General features: G+C 37.5%; 1 protein-coding gene and 1 long non-coding RNA gene across 16 annotated transcripts in view; one reads left to right on the top strand and one right to left on the bottom strand.

Annotated features, from left to right (window-relative positions):
- The window catches only part of NRG4 (neuregulin 4), a 68,576-nt gene that overhangs the window by 15,379 nt on the left and 37,509 nt on the right, over window positions 1-15,688 (top strand). For 8 of the 13 annotated variants that reach the window (XR_012502763.1, XR_012502762.1, XM_074354256.1 and 5 more), the window contains 2 exons: window positions 10,152-10,217; window positions 12,158-12,251. Coding sequence is in view for 11 of the 13 variants with exons in the window: in XM_074354256.1 (XP_074210357.1) it covers window positions 10,208-10,217; window positions 12,158-12,251 (104 nt within the window). In the remaining 2 variants the exon portion in view is untranslated. The other 5 variants (XM_074354258.1, XM_074354252.1, XM_074354257.1 and 2 more) reach the window with 3 other exon arrangements.
- The window catches only part of LOC141575286 (uncharacterized), a 28,463-nt gene continuing 13,358 nt past the window's right edge, over window positions 584-15,688 (bottom strand). For 2 of the 3 annotated variants that reach the window (XR_012502770.1, XR_012502772.1), the window contains 2 exons: window positions 5,872-5,963; window positions 585-905 (listed from right to left, as the gene is read on the bottom strand). This is a non-coding gene — a long non-coding RNA (uncharacterized LOC141575286). Of the gene's footprint in view, window positions 906-5,871; window positions 5,964-15,688 lie in introns of all 3 variants that reach the window. The other variant, XR_012502766.1, reaches the window with a different exon arrangement.

Below are 15,688 nucleotides of genomic sequence, written 5' to 3'. Positions count from 1 at the left end.
TGTTTCAGGAAATTTATAGCCTAGTTAAGGAAAGGAAGCATATTCATATGGAGACTAAAGAAAAATCCAGGATAGTAAATTAAGGAAGTTGCTGAATTTCTCCTTTTTATAAAAGTTTCTCTAGGTGATTCTTTCTCTATTTTTCTCCCAGTGAATTCCTTGTAAGAATTTTATTCCCTTTATCAACCTGGTAGTATCCTTTGGATCTGTTCTGGTTTCAGTCCTAAAGACATTATTCAGCACAAAATACCATAGACGTTCAAACGGTAGACTAAGATAATGATTCTCAAATTGTGATCCGAACTGACATCATCAGCATCACCTGGGAACTTGTTATAAATGCAAATTTTTAGACCCCACACCAGATCTACTGAATTAGAAATTCTGAAGGTAGGCCCTGGCAGTCTGTTCTGTATCAGGCCATCCAGGGAATTCTTGACACTTGCTAGTTTATCCTTTCACCTGTTGATGGACAGTTGGGTTTTTCCAGTTTGGGGCTGTTATGGATAATGCTGCTGTGAATACTCACCTACACATCTTTGTGCAGACGTGCTTTTTACCTCCCTTGAGTAAATATGTGAGAGTGGAATTTCCGGGTCAAATGGTAGGTTTAGTAGTTATCTATTGCCACAGAGCAAATACTCGGAGGCCAAAAACAACAAAAGTTTATTATCTCACAATTTCTCAAGGTCAGGAATCCAGAAGTAACTTAGCCAGATAGTTCTGGCTCAGGGTCAGTCAAGGTGTCAGTCAGGGCTGTGCTCATTTCCAGGCTTGGCTTGGGGACAGTCCACTTCCAAGCACACACAACGTGGCTCTTGTCAGGCCTCCGTTCCTCGTCATGCCAGCCCCTCCGCAGGGCTGCCTCATGACGTGGCAGTGGGGTCCCCCCAGAGTAAAGCAATCTGAAAGAGGAAACAAGAGCGCACCTAAGACAGAAGCCACAAAATTTATAATCTAGTCTTGCGAGCAGCATGTCATTTCTCCCGCCATGTCTGTTTTGTAGAAGTGAGTCAGTGAGTCCAGCCCACACTGAAGGGGAGAAGATGATACAAGCGTGTGTCAGGAAGGGGAGTTCATTGGGGTGCACCTTAAAGGCTTTCTACCACAGTAGGTGTTGCCTTAAATTTCTAACAAACTGTCACACTCTTTCCCAAAGTCTTTCTATTGCTTTACATTCCCGCTAGTGACGATGAGAGTTAACAGTTGTTCCACATCCTCACTGGCGTCTGGTAGGCTGACCAGCTTTTTTAATTTTAGGCGTTCTAACAGAGATGTAGATCTTCATTTGCTTTTAAGTTGCCTTTGTCTGATGACTAATGGCGCTGAGCATGTACTTACTAACTATGTGTATATCTTCTTCTTTGGTAAAACGACTTCGCATTTTTTGTCCATCTTTTAATTGAGTTGTCTTACTATTGAGTTGGAAGCGTTCATTATATATATAAAAACATGAAACAGATAAACATAAAATGCAAACCCTTTTTTAGATACATTTATAGGAAATATTTTCTCCCATTTTGTGGCTTGCCTTTTCATTGTCTTAATGGTGCCTTTCAAAGAGCAAAAGTTTTTATTTGATTAAGTCCAGTTTATCCTTTTTTTCCTTTGTGGTTCATGCTTTTTATGTTCTGTCTAAGAAATCTTTGCTTTCTCCAAAGTCGCAGAGATTTGGGGGGATTTTCTTTCTATTAGTGTAAAATGATGGAAGATTGGGAACCTCTCAGTAATGTTATAGCAAAATACTGTAACAGTTAACTATTTGTATAATTCATGTATATGCAGTGTATAGATACTACCTTGAATGGCTATACATTTACTGTTGTTGAACTTCTCATGTTGCTCACGGACTAGACTATATGTTCCTTAAGAGTGGAAAATGGTTTAATTCTTTTGTGTATCCTTTATTGTCTGGTACACAGTAGGGACTCAGTTAATATTTGTTGATTTGAATTATGTATTTTGAATTTAAGTAACAATGGGACTTTTGTATGTAAGAGTTAAAAAGTGGAGCTTATGAGAGTGATTAGGGCTGTAAGTAAAAAAAGAGTTTTTTTCTCAAGAGGAATAATTGAAGCTAGGGAATGGATTAGGTCTCCAAGGGAGAGAATGTTCAGAAATAGAGTGGAACTTGGAGTGCAGCACCTTTAAGCTACAATCAAGTAGGGTGCTTCACGTGTTTTGCCCTTAGGAGGAAGGGTGAATTCGGATCAGTAATTTGCATTACTTTGACATCTCTGCTTGTGCTATATCTATGCCATTGAATATGAAAACAGTATTCTTCAGTTTGAATACTAAGAATAAAATCTTTCGGGAGTCAAAAATTCATCCAGTTCAAGTGCTGAATTATGAGGAAGCTTCATTTTGGCCTGAACAAGTGCTTATCTTCAGCAATTTTTTTTGATTAATTATAAACATCCCATTGGTAATAGTACTGACTTCAGAATGCTGCCGTTGCGTACTTTTAAGTTATAAGCCCAGTGCTTCTTAATGCAGACTCTGGATATTTGGTTGCTGTTCACTCTCTTTAGATGTTTCACCCTTGAGGTTTTTAGTGCTATAATTTAGGGTTCCCAAGAAAGAATTCTAGAAATTGTCTGCCCTTTTAAAGTTGCATTTATTTCTAGCCCTCTTGCAAACCAGAGATCAAGTATGACTTGGAGAAGACAGTTTCTGATAAGGGCTAACTCCCTTGTTCCAGTCCAGCCTTCTCTTCAGTTCCTTTTTTTTTCTCCTAATAGATTTTATTTTTTAGAGCAGTTTTAGATTCAGGGCAAAATTGAGCAGAAATTACAGAGAGTTCCTATGTCTCCTGCTTCCACACACACACAAGCCTCCCCAACTATCAGTATCATATTGACACATCGTGATTGCTCAGAACCCGTGGTTTACATTAGGGTTCACTCTTGGTGGTGTATATTCTCTTAGTTTTGACAAATGTATAGGGGCGTGTGTCTACCATTATAACAGCCTTGGAGTATTTTTCATTGCTCTGAAAATCCTCTGTGCTCTGCCTGTTCACCTCTCCCTCCCCTATAACTCTGGCAACTGCTGATCTTCTTACTGCCTCCATAGTTTTGCCTTTTGCAGAATGTCATATAATTGGAATCTATAGTATGTAGCCTTTTCAGGTTGGCTTCTTTCATTTGGTAACATGCCTTTAGGGATCTCTCTGTCTTTTCATGGCTTGATAATGGATTTCTTTTCAGCACTGAATAATATTCCATGGTCTGGATGTTCCACAGTTTAATTATCTGTTTTTCTACTGAAAGACATCTTGGTTGCTTCAAGGTTTTGATAATTATGAATGAAGCTACTGTAAACATTAGTGTGCAGGTTTTTGTGTGGCCATAAGTTCTCAACTTCTTTGGGTAAATACCAAGAAATGTGATGTCTGGACCTTATGGTAAGAGTTATGTTTAGTTTTGGCAGAAACTGCCAGATTGTCATCCAGTTGGCTACAGTCCCCTTTTGCCTTCCCGCTAGCGATGAATAAGAGTTGCTGCTGTTCCACTTCCTCAGGGACATTTGTTGTTGTCAGTGTTTTGGATTTTCACCTTTCTTATAGGTGTATAGTTGTATCTTGTTTTAATTTGCAATTCCCTGATGACATACGATGCTGAGAATCTTTTCTTATGCTTATTTACCATCTGTGTACTTTCTCTGGTGAGATGTCTTTTAGGGCCTTTTGCCCATTTTTTAATTGGGTTGATCATTTTCTTATTTGAGTTTTAAGAATTCTATATATATTTTGGATAACAGTCCTTTATCAGGTATGTCCCCTGCAAATATTTTTTCCCAGTCTGTGGCTTGTGTTCTTATTCTCTTGACAGTGCCTTTTGTAGAGCAGAGTTTCTTTTCCAGCTCTATTAAGGCATTATTGACAAATTATAATATACTTAAAGTGTACAATGTGATGATTTGATATACATTGTAAAAGGATTTTCAAAATCAGGTCAACACATCCATCACCTCATATCATATTTACCTTTTTTAAAAAATGAGAACCCTTAAGTTGTGCTCTTAGCAAATTTAAGTTATACAGTACTGTGTTACCAACTATAGTCACCATGCTGTCCATTAAATCCTCAGACCTTATTCATCTTATAACTGAAAGTTTGTACTCATTTACCAGCCTCTCACTTCCCCCACCCCAGCTTCTGGCGACCACCATTCTGTGTTTCTATGAGTTTGACTTTTTAATTAAAAAAAATTTTTTTAAGATCCCACATATAAGCGATGCCATGCAGTGTTTGTCTTTCTCTATCTGACGTATTCTACTTAGCATAAAGGCCTCCAGTTCATCCTTGTTGCTAATGGCAAGATTTCCTTCCCTTTTATGATGAATAAAATGCTTTATGTGTGTATATGGTCATAATCTCTTCACCCATTCATCGTCAGCAGACATATTTAGGTTGTTTCCATATCTTGGCTGTTGTGAATCACGCTGCGATGAACATGGAAGTACAGATGCCTCTTCGAGACAATGATTTTGTTTCCTTTGGACATATACTCAGAGGTGGGGTTGCTGGATCATATGGTAGTTCCATTTTTAATTTTTTAAGGAATCTCCATACTGTTTTCCATAGCAGCCTGCACCAGTTTACATTCCCAACAGCAGTGTACAAGGGTTTTCTTTTCTCCACATCCTCACCAGCATTTCTTATCTCTTGTCTTTTTAATAACAGACATCCTAACAGGTGGGAGGTGGTGTTGCAAAGCGGTTTTGATTTGCACTTCCTTGATTAGTAGTGTTGAGTACTGTTTCATGTACTTGTTGGCCATTTGTATGAGGACTCGTCCAGGTGTGCCCTAGGCACCTAGGAAAAGCCGCCCTGTCCCCACCCTCCACTTTCCCTGCAGGGAGGGGGACGGTGGCTGTGGGCATTGCAGTCTCTGGAACTGCACCTGCCTCTGAGTCTGACCCGGTTGCGTACCTGCTCTGGCGAGCACTCTGTCCTCACGGCAGCCTGGGCCGGCTCCTCCCGCACTCCTGTATTGCATACTTGGCCATAGATGTGCAGTATCTCACTGCACCTCCTCTGGCTAATGTGGGGTCAATGCAAGACTGAAACCCAGGGGTCTGGGACCCTAAAGGAAAGCGCAACCCATCACCGTAGTTTGCATGTGCCTCCCTGGAGCTGGCCTGGCGGCCCAGCAGGCTTGGCAGCTCTTTAGCCGAAGCAATTGCCACAGAAGTGGAGGATGACTTTTTTCTCTAGTGGTTTCTGCTTCTCATTCCTGTTACTGCCTTTGGCCTAGGAACATGGCAGGTCCAGCGTCAGAAGAGGAAGGCAAAATTGATCACTAGAATTATGGCCCAGCCCATCCTTCAGTGGAACTGAAACGTCTTGAACACAGGCCAGTGCAGGTCAGAAGGCACCCTGACCACTCCAAGTTGCTGCACCTGATGCCGTGGACTGTAGAGGGCCCCGCCCGGGAAGCTCAGGGGCCAGCTGCCTGGCTCTCCCTGCTTGCCTGCCTTGGCTCTCCCTTCCACTGCACTGACCTGGGAACCACCATCCTGGTAAATAGAGGGCTTGTGCCCGGGAAGAAGATGAACCCTGATACACAGTGTAAAGGCCGGATTGGAGAAGTAGACCTGGAAACCAGGAAGCCTTTTGTCCCTTCCTTAGGGTCAGAGACCGGAATGTAACTGTTAGAAACTTTCCCGATGTTAAGAGTCAAGAATGGGTACAAGGAGGGAGAGAAAGGGTGGAAGCAAAGTGAGCAATGCAGTCACTCACTGTACATGGTGTGGAGTCAGTCTGTGAACTGACTCAAGTTCACTGACAAAGACATAGCAGTGTGAGTATATTATTTAAAATTGCAGATGTAACCGAGAGGAGAAATAAGGATAGTGTAACTTACCAGACATTCGAATTAAAAGAGGTGGACTGCAGTGTGAGAGAGCTGAAACCTCATCTTTCATAGCTGGGAGTCTGATGTCCAGAGTGCCAAATCTAGAAATGGAGAAGATAAGCATTTTGAATTATGGAAGAAGAGTGTGCCACTGGTTACATTTGTTCTCTTATTTCTCTGATTATTTCTTAACGGGTTCCTTCTCCAACCATTAAATGTTGGTATTTTCCAGGGATCAGTTCATGGCCTCTGCTCACACGACACACGCACACTCTGAGCTAGTTCATTCACATAAATGGCTTCAACAACCTCCTGTGGAATTTGAGTCCCAGATCTCGTCTCTCTAACCTGGTGGTTATCCTTCATGCGAGATCTGCATCTTCAGACGTTTCCTTCTACACGTCCCAGCAGCACTTTAAATTTAACGTGTCCAAATAGAAATCGTTATCTTACTCATGAAATCTGTTTCAGTATTCCTTTTTAAACAGCTATATTGAAGTATAATTTACATACCATAAAATTCACCTATTTTAGCTGTATAATTCAGTGACATCAAATTTGCAGCCACCTCAACAATCCAATTTTAGAACATTTCCATCCGTCTAAAAAGATCCGTTTTGCTCATCTGCAGTCATTTTCTTTTCCCAGCCCCACTTCCAAGCAATCATTAATCTATTTCTGTCTGTATTGATTTGCCTTTTCTAAAGATTTCATGTAAATGGAATGATACAATATGTGACTTTTGTGACTGGCTTCTTTCACTTAGCATGTTTTAGAAGTTCATTCATGTTGTAACATATACTAATACTTCACTCCTTTTTATTGCTGAATAGTATTCTATGGCATGGTTATACCACATTTTGTTTGTCCATTCATCAGTTAATGGACATGTGAGTTCTCTAGTTTGGGGCATTGTTAGTAATGTTCTAGATATAACACTCATGTTTTTGTGTGGATCTGTATTCCCATTTCTCTAGGATACACGTATCACCAATATATGTTTAACTTTTTAAGAAACTATCAAATTATTTTCCAAAGTGGCTGTGACATTTTACAGTCCCACCAGCAACGTATGAGGGTTCCAGTTTCTCTGTATTGTCAGTGCTTGTTATTGTCTGTCATCTTTATTATAGCCATTCTAGGTGTGAAATGGTATCTCACTGTGGTTTTTAATGTACGTTTCCCTAATGGATACTTGCCAGTCAGCCTTGATATTTTTTCCTTCTTTTGTACCCTGCTCTCCCATTCTGTGGATATACCTATTAAGTATATATTTAATCCTCTCTCTCCTTTACCCTCGTTCCCATTGCTTTATTCATTATTCTTGATTATTAAAATGACCTCCAAACTGCTTTCTCTGATACGTTCCGTTTTCCACACTGCTGTCAAAATGAGTTTTCTAAAGTGCAGATGTCATCATGTCACGCCTTTGCTAAAAACCTTTCAAAAGGTCTCCATTGCCTTGAAGATAAGGTCTACCATCTGGTCCCTACTTATTTTACAGCATCTGTTCTTGTCACTCTTTCCCCCACCATCCCGTCCTCCTACGAACCCACACACACTCCACACACATACACTGCGCACGTCCTCACCTGAAATCCCCCTGCAATTATCTGAATACATTAAGGATTTTCTTCCTTCTGTGTCTTTGAACATGCTGTTACCTCTGTCTGGAATGTTCATCCATCTCTGTTGGCAAACTCTCATTCATTCCTCAAAGCTCAGCAGAACTAATTACTCCCTCTTGGAATCTTTCTCTGATTCTCCTTAATAGTTAAGATTTGTTTTTGTAAGTGTTAATATAGTGACAAAAATAGGTGTTTGTGAGAATATATTAGGTTGAATTGCATGAAATTGTAGTTTTTTTAAGTCCTAATATGGTTTATATGTCAGCCTGCAACATTCTTGTAATTGCTTGTTCCCGTTTGTGTGTCTGTCATTTGTTAAAGACAGTAAGCCACTTACTGCCTGTTTGTTCATAGATGAGTGAACAAATGAATTAGTCTTAAAGACCAAGGCTTTCATTTAGAGTGAAAAGTTACCTTGAGAAACATTAGGTCGTCTTCTTTGCAATCATGTAGCCTCAGAGGTTGTTTATTTGTATTGTGCGAAAAATTATTAATGCCAAACCAACTGCCATGATATATCTCTTAATACGTCTTGACTATCCTGAATGAAGCCACAGATTTTTCTCTCTCACATACAATTTAGTAGTCATTTTCATGTTAGTGGGCAGCATCACAGTTCCATAGTTCAAATAAGATACTAAAGGTTATTAATTTTTCACATTTTAAAGTCCAAACAAAATTTTTATATATGTCTGCATGTATGTATGTATATATATGTGTGTGTGTTTGTGTGTGTATAAGATTGTAACTATGTAAAAATTGCCTTTGAATGTGGGAGATAGTAATGAAAACTGTTTTCAGAATTTGGGATTATATGAGTTTATTTTAATATTTTCTTAAACAAGCAAATGTATGCTTCAGTGTTTTACATCAATCAAGTAGTAATATCTGAATTGTGGTTTTAGAAAAGATAACCATCTGAAGTATGGTTGGCATACTTTAGGTAATTATATGATTAGGAACCTTGAACTTCATTTAAACAAAATTATAGTTTTAGTCAATATTTTAAGTTATTTATGATTTTTAAACCTCATATCTTCCCCTCCATGCATATATTACAGCTTTGATAGTTTGCAGATAGTTATATCGCCATAAGTATTAGTCATATTCAGTGATTATATTCACTTCAAATTGAACATGGTGTTGTGTGCTTTATTGTGACTATGCTTTCAGGTTTATAAGTATTTCAAATCATCATTTATGTAAGTGTTACATGGTTTGTAAGGAAATTCCTTTTTTTAAAAACCCTGTGGAACATTTGTCCATTAACTACACATTAAAATTCTTTTCTTCACAAAGGTCTACAACACTCTGGAATTATCTAGACATGAAAAGTTAAGTTAGGAGTCTAAAAAATGCAGTTTACTTTATAACTTAAAAAGTTGGACAGCGATTTGAGAGTGCAGCTTAGTACAACTTCTTTTCTAAATAAAATTTTGTTCCACTTGCAACTCTGAACATGTGGACTGGAAGGGGCGGTCCCCTTGGCCGGTTCCTGACCTCTGTGCACATGTTGGTCTTTGTCTCAGCCTCGCCCACACTGCACGCTGCAGCCCCATAAATCAGGCTTTTGACGTGTTACAAAAGGAAGGCACAGCTGCTCTAGTCCGCAGTTTTCAAAAACTTTTGCAAAGCTGCATATCCAACAAAGTTTACTGTTGTATGAATGTAAGTCTTTACTGAGGTAAGCCTTGTTTGTTTGGAAAAAGAAACTCATACAGGAAGCCAGTGATTATTTCAAATTAGATACGTTTAATTGCTCTTTCTTTGTCTCTCTCATTGCTCGTCTGTTTAACAAAGAGTGATTGGCTTTGAGAGAAGCCTTGACATTACACCTGTGTTAATAGGAATTTGTTGATTGAGATTTCTGTTACAAAGTCTTTCTGTTTAAGTCGGGAGTGAGTCTACTTTATAAAATGAAATTGAGAGCATATAATCTAATGTAAGTATAAATTCTTCATCTTTTCAAATTTATTTTGTAATTCCTTTATTTCTGTTGTAGTAGATTAACGTCACACATAGCTGCTACGCTTTACCAGATGCCACATATTTTTTTTAAAAGAAAGGCATCTGTAGATTGGCAAATGTAATGTGCAATCTACAGTAAGTTTAAAGTACTTTTATAAAATTTTTACAGGTTCTGTAGAAATGCAACCCTTTCAATGCTGTTAAAGTTTGTTCTATAGTATGTCTGTGGCCATTTTTAATAAACTGAAAAGTTGAAAGTTACTCTATTGAAAAGTCAAATTAGAAATAGGCTTTATGAAAAAGTAAAAAGTCAATTCAGGTCATTCAGTTTCACTTACTGACTCATATCTTTCCTATGTAATCTCATATGCTGTACACCTACATTGACAATGTTTATTAAAAATAAAACATTAGACTTTTCTCCAGAGAGAGATTTAAGATTACATTACATTATTCAGACAATGATGTGTGTGTAGTGCATTTTATACTATTTGTTGATCTTTTAGTTTTATCTGTTTAGATTTTTTATTGATATGTAATAAGAATCTAAAAAATAGATGCTCAAAGAATTTTGTCACTAGCATATAAATCTCTTAATTATTTTCATTATTTAAGAAAATATTACTATTAGAATATGTGACATTTTATAATGCTCTCAAAAGAAGATAATTTTTCCCAAATTATTAATTTTAGGTGCTGTTTTTCAACCCTAAACTTTTGACCAAGAATGAAACTATTTAAAAATTAAGATGCCAACAGGTAATTTCTTGTAAGTTTATGCTTTTGTCAATGTGTGTCACGTAGCAAAAGAACCAGAAAACGAATGTTTATTTATACAAGGCTATATTTTTCCCATCTGAAATTGTCCTAGAAATCTGAAATACCTTGGTTTTAAAAGACCTTCCTTTATAACATGGAAATATTTTATTTTAGACTTATGTATTTAATCACTTTTTACAAACTGATAAATTTCTAACTTACTCTATATATCTGATATCAACTTTACAAATAAGTAAACGAAATCAGAATAAAAACAGATTCAGAGATAGTGGTGCTGGTTAGATGAGTATATTCTTTACTCATAAAATACCAGGTGTTGAGTCATGACTGGTTACAATTCTATAATCTTGTTAAAAACAAGGACATTAATTTCAGCCATAGGAAGCGTTCTGTGTTAAAGTTACACTCCACCCTCAATGGAAAACCCTATGTGATGACTCATGATTCTGGTGTAATGTAATGTTAATTGGGATTTAATTCTTTAGCCAAATTATTCCTGAAAAATTGTAAGCGTTATCTTACTAAAAGTTGTTTGGTTGTAAAGGTATTACATTGTGTAAGAAAAGAAAAGATCTGAAAGGTTAGTTCTGGTTGGTTTACTTTCTTTTTTTCCACTTAAATTCTTTGTAGTTCTGTTTCCCTCTTTACATTTTTATACTTTTGTAGTTGTAATGTGATGGTGAAAGAGAATCTTTTCAATTCGAAAGTAAAAGGAAAGTTTTAAAATTTCAGATTCTGATGATGAAGACAGCTGGTTTAATAGCAATTATGTCTTAACAGGTATGATATCTTAGTGGCAAATAAATATCAGGTAAATTTTTTAAATTAGTATGCTGTTTTTTAAAATGCCAGATTGGAATTAGGCCATTTTCTTCTTCACATCAGATTCTATGTCATTTCTGGACAGAAACAATCAGGAATCCACAATGTACAATTTTAAAGCAATGTAATTCCCCTACCGAGACTAAAAGATAAAGCATTCAGCAATTTGTATTTCTAATTATAAATAGTAGCATATAGTAATATAATGAATTCTACTGTGGTTACTTCTCAATTTTTCTGTATAATGGTTTTGGTGACAAAGAGTGAAAGGGAAGTTTTTTTTTTTTAAGGGTGAGGGAGGAGGTAGAGGCTGGAAGGAAGGAGAGGTACCAAGAGAGAAACGAAAGGCAGAGAGAGAAGCATAAAGGAAAAGCCAAAGATAAAGAAGGAAGGAAGATGGAGAAAGAGGGGAGAAAGGAAGCCAGAGAAAAATGGAGGCTTATTTTCTTTATATTCTGAAAGTTTGGGCTACATATCAAACAATGACTTAGGTTTTTAATTTTACTGAGAACTTCAGATACGTCTTTTTAGTTACTAGCTATTACCTAAAATCCCCTTGCAAATCAAAACCTAAATAGATTACTTTTGATGTTAAAATTGTGATATACATATAAATATCTAAAGATAATTTTGGACATCAGAGTTTATTTAATAATCTAAACTTTGTTTCCCACAGCAATTCCAGACTTGAATGTATCTGAGACTTTAAAGGAAAGAGGAATCTAAATATGCCCTTGGGACAGAGAAATTTTATGCAAAGCTGCAGAATCTCTGTCCTAATTGTGAAAGACCACTATTTATTTAAAGATCCTAATCACCTCCTTTTAGTCTATGATGTAGAGCCCCTATTTCTGTAATGTACCTTATAACTCCATTATAATTAATATCATCAAGACAGATTAGTTTTTTTCCTCAAGGGGATAGAAGTCCCTGCTTATCAAAATAAGGAATAAGATTAAGTCCTTCATGTTAACAAACAATTTTTCATTCTGATTTTTAGAATTGCTACTTCAGTCTAAGACACTTAGTTGTTTTCCTTGTTTTATCAGGAAAACTATAATTTGTCTCCCTCTATTTTATGTATGTGTGTGTTTTAGATCACGAAGAGCCCTGTGGTCCCAGTCATAGGTCCTTTTGCCTGAATGGAGGGATTTGTTATGTGATACCTACTATTCCCAGCCCGTTTTGTAGGTGAGTGGAATGGACTGGGGAGAGGGTAATTTTATTTTTTATCATCTACTGACTTCTTTGAGATGTGATAAATATTGAACAAAGAGTGTTAAGATGAAAAAGCATTAGGAACACTTCACATTTATATAAAACAAAATTCTGGTTTTAAAGAAATACAAAGCAAAGTAGCAAATCACAACCTCAAAGGGTTTATTTTGAAGATTGGTAGTGGTAGTCTCAGGCCTAGTCAGATTCTTTAGTAATCCATTGCAGTGAACTCTCTGCTTTTAGCAATTTAGGGAAGGCAGTCTATGCTTAATTTACTGGCAAAACAGCTGGAGAATTCACTAAAGAAAGCCCAACATGAAATATTTTGCTTTGAGTTTAAAATACATAAGTACATGATAACTATGTTGTCAAAACTTCATTTGATATATTAAAAAGAAAATGAAGAGTTAAGTTTTTCTAATGGTGGCAGCAAATTAAAAAAGAAGGGTGTCTTGGCCACTCCTGTTTTAAAGTAATATGATTCACTTTGGGAGTACAGTTATAGTCAGTGATTAATAAAAGACCTGAAAATAGTACTTGTATGGCTGGCTTCCTGTGAGTTTGGTTGAATAGGAGTTGAGGGAGTTATAATAAACCTCTTTTAATATATGAATTAGCAACATTGTACTACCAATAATGCCCATAGACTTTAGCAGAACTAACCCCTAAGGACCTCAGGATATTTTGTAGCGTGTGAGTGAATTATTCTGTTTCTGTTCTTTAACTTGAAATGAGAGCTATAGAATCTAGGTTTTAAATCTTACTAAATAAGCGAAAGAAAGTAAAATTCATAGGAAAAGTGAAAGATACAGGGATTCAGTCTGGAGGAGAAGCAGAGAAATAATGTTATAATTATTTCAGGAAGGTTTTCGAAGTTTCCACAGAGGAAATAGTGAGAGTCTCGGTATTTTTCCTCTTAAGTGTACAAGAGAGGGGATAGAGGAACGAATTAACAATTACAGCAGCACCTGGTAGGTGAGAAATGTTATTTAAAAATTTTTAATCGATTACTGAGATATAATTTATGATAAACTACATTCAAAGTACACAACTGATGAATTTTGACAAATATTTATACCTGTGAACCCACCAACACCACAAAATACAGAACCCTAAAATTAACCCCTAAAATTTCTTTCCTGACCATACTCTTTATTTACATTTTCACGTTTCATTCTCACAAAAATCTTAGCGAAAAGGGGGAGAGGAGACCTTAAAGAAAAATAAGGGGAAAACAAGAAATTAACTGACGTACCAAAAGTCATACAACTAGGAAAAAAATTAAATGACCTTTGAGTACAGCTCGCAAGGTTCACTGAAACTTATGATATAATCTGAATTCTTCACAAGGGGATATGGCATGTGGCTTTCCTAAAGCAAAACCGAAGTGCTTATAAGAACAAATATATGTAATAATTAAAAGATATTCATGTTTTGTATCTTAATCTTGGTGGTGGCTACGTGGGTGAAAAGTCTGTCCTTTCTCTGTTGAATTGCCTTTGTATCTTTGTCAAAAATCAGTTGACCTTATGTGTGTGGGTCTACTTCTGGGCTATTCTGTTCCGTTGATCTATGTTTCTGTCTGTCACCAATCTCGATAGCTGTAGCTTTATAATAAGGGAAGTCAGGCAAGGTGAGTCCTTAACTTTGTTCTTCAGCTCATTGATCTTTAGCCTTCTATTCAAACAGACAGTATTTAATGTTAAAAATTTCCAAATACATTTAATTAAGTTAAAATTTTCTTCCATTACAACTTCTTCTTTAACCTCTGAGGGGTGTTTTTTGGTTGTCCTTTCATATTTATGTCTAATTGCATTGTGGTCAGACTATGTGGTCTATTAAGCTGTATATGTAATATTTGTGTACTAAATGTCTGTTTTACTGCACTGAGTAAATTGAGAGAATAAAGAGTACTGAAATCTAGAGAATCATTGAAATGGGAAGAAACCTAGTGTCTTACTTCAGGTCTACTACAGCAAAGTACCGCAGACTGGGAGACTTATAAGCAAAAGACATTTTTTGCTCATAGCTCTAAAGGCCAGGAGTCTGAGATCAGGGTCCCAGCTCGGCTGGTGAGTGAGCAGCAGGTGAGTGCCTGCTTCCCAGTCTTCAGATGTCCCTGGGTAGAACTTTTGACTGGCAGGTTATTTTCAGGAGGAGCTGATGGGGAGCCAGCTGTTAGACTGCAGAGCCAACATATGACAGAATGAGGAGGACCTTTTTCTTGAGCAGGATGTAAGCAAATAACAAACCACAGGCCACATTGTTTTTGTATGACCCTTGAGCTAAGAGTATTTTTTGCTTTTTAAAGAGTTGTTTAAAAACACACACACACAAAATGGAAGATTTTGCCACATGGCAGGAGGAGGAGAGAGCTCTCTAGGGTCTCTTTTATAAGGGCACAGTCCCCTTCATGAGGATTCCATCCTCGTGACTGAATCATCTCCCAAAGCCTCCACCTCCTAATACTATCGTAATAGTATCATACTGAGGTTATGATTTCAGCATGAGAATTTGGGGAGTCGGGGGGACATGGACACTTATCCATAATACTTAAGTTGTCACTCTGCTTTTGTATTCCAAATAGATGCATTTTAAGTGTATTTTCAGAAAGTTACTAATGAAAGACGGTGGGCCACTCTCCTGGTAACCCATGCCAGGCTTAAGAATATATCTGGTTTCTCTATGATTTCAAACTTTAATAGTGGTTAAAGTTAAAGGGGAGTTGAAACCATGCCCCATGGATTTACGACGGGTAGGGAAGGAGGCAGGGTGCCCATGACGCACGATAGCAGGAGGTTCTGCGGGGTTAGCACACCCTGTGCACTGTGCCTGGTGTACCCTGGAGTTGTTCAGCCTGCTGGAAGGAAGTAAAGTTAGGAGGAACAAAAGGGAGACAGAAAAAAGGAAGGATTATAGTGACCAAGGGGTCAATGAAGTTGAATGCCAGGTAAGTTTAAAATCATATCTTAAGAAAAGAATTGCTTTCCGGTAATCTTAGGGCCGTGTTTCTCACGTAGCCCTGTAGGCTACACTAGCTGTAAAGGCAATAAACACATTTTCCATCCCAGCTTACGCTATACCCTGCATTCTCTACTTCTGTTCATAACAACCCAACCACCTTGTCACTGAGAAACCCTACTCGCCCTCAGCTCTATTATTGCTCCCCGTCCAGCTGCCAGATCACAACTCGGCTGTGCTGTATGTCCCTCGTCTTTCTAGTCCTCTCTGTCCTTACAGTCACTGTGCCGGCTCAGGCCTTCTCAGCCCCTGCTCTGTCTATGGAAATAATTTCCTCACCAGTTTTCTTGGAGCCTAATTCTCATCACTACTTCTGCTAAAACAAAACAAAAAACTTCAGTGACAGCCCTCATACCTTCCACCTGCCACGCATAGAATAAAGTTTCAGC

The sequence above is a fragment of the Camelus bactrianus genome, chromosome 27, assembly GCF_048773025.1.
Source record: "Camelus bactrianus isolate YW-2024 breed Bactrian camel chromosome 27, ASM4877302v1, whole genome shotgun sequence".
Taxonomy (NCBI): Eukaryota; Metazoa; Chordata; class Mammalia; order Artiodactyla; family Camelidae; genus Camelus; species Camelus bactrianus.
Note: the sequence above shows the minus strand (reverse complement) of the source record. Positions and strands in the feature narration are given on the sequence as shown.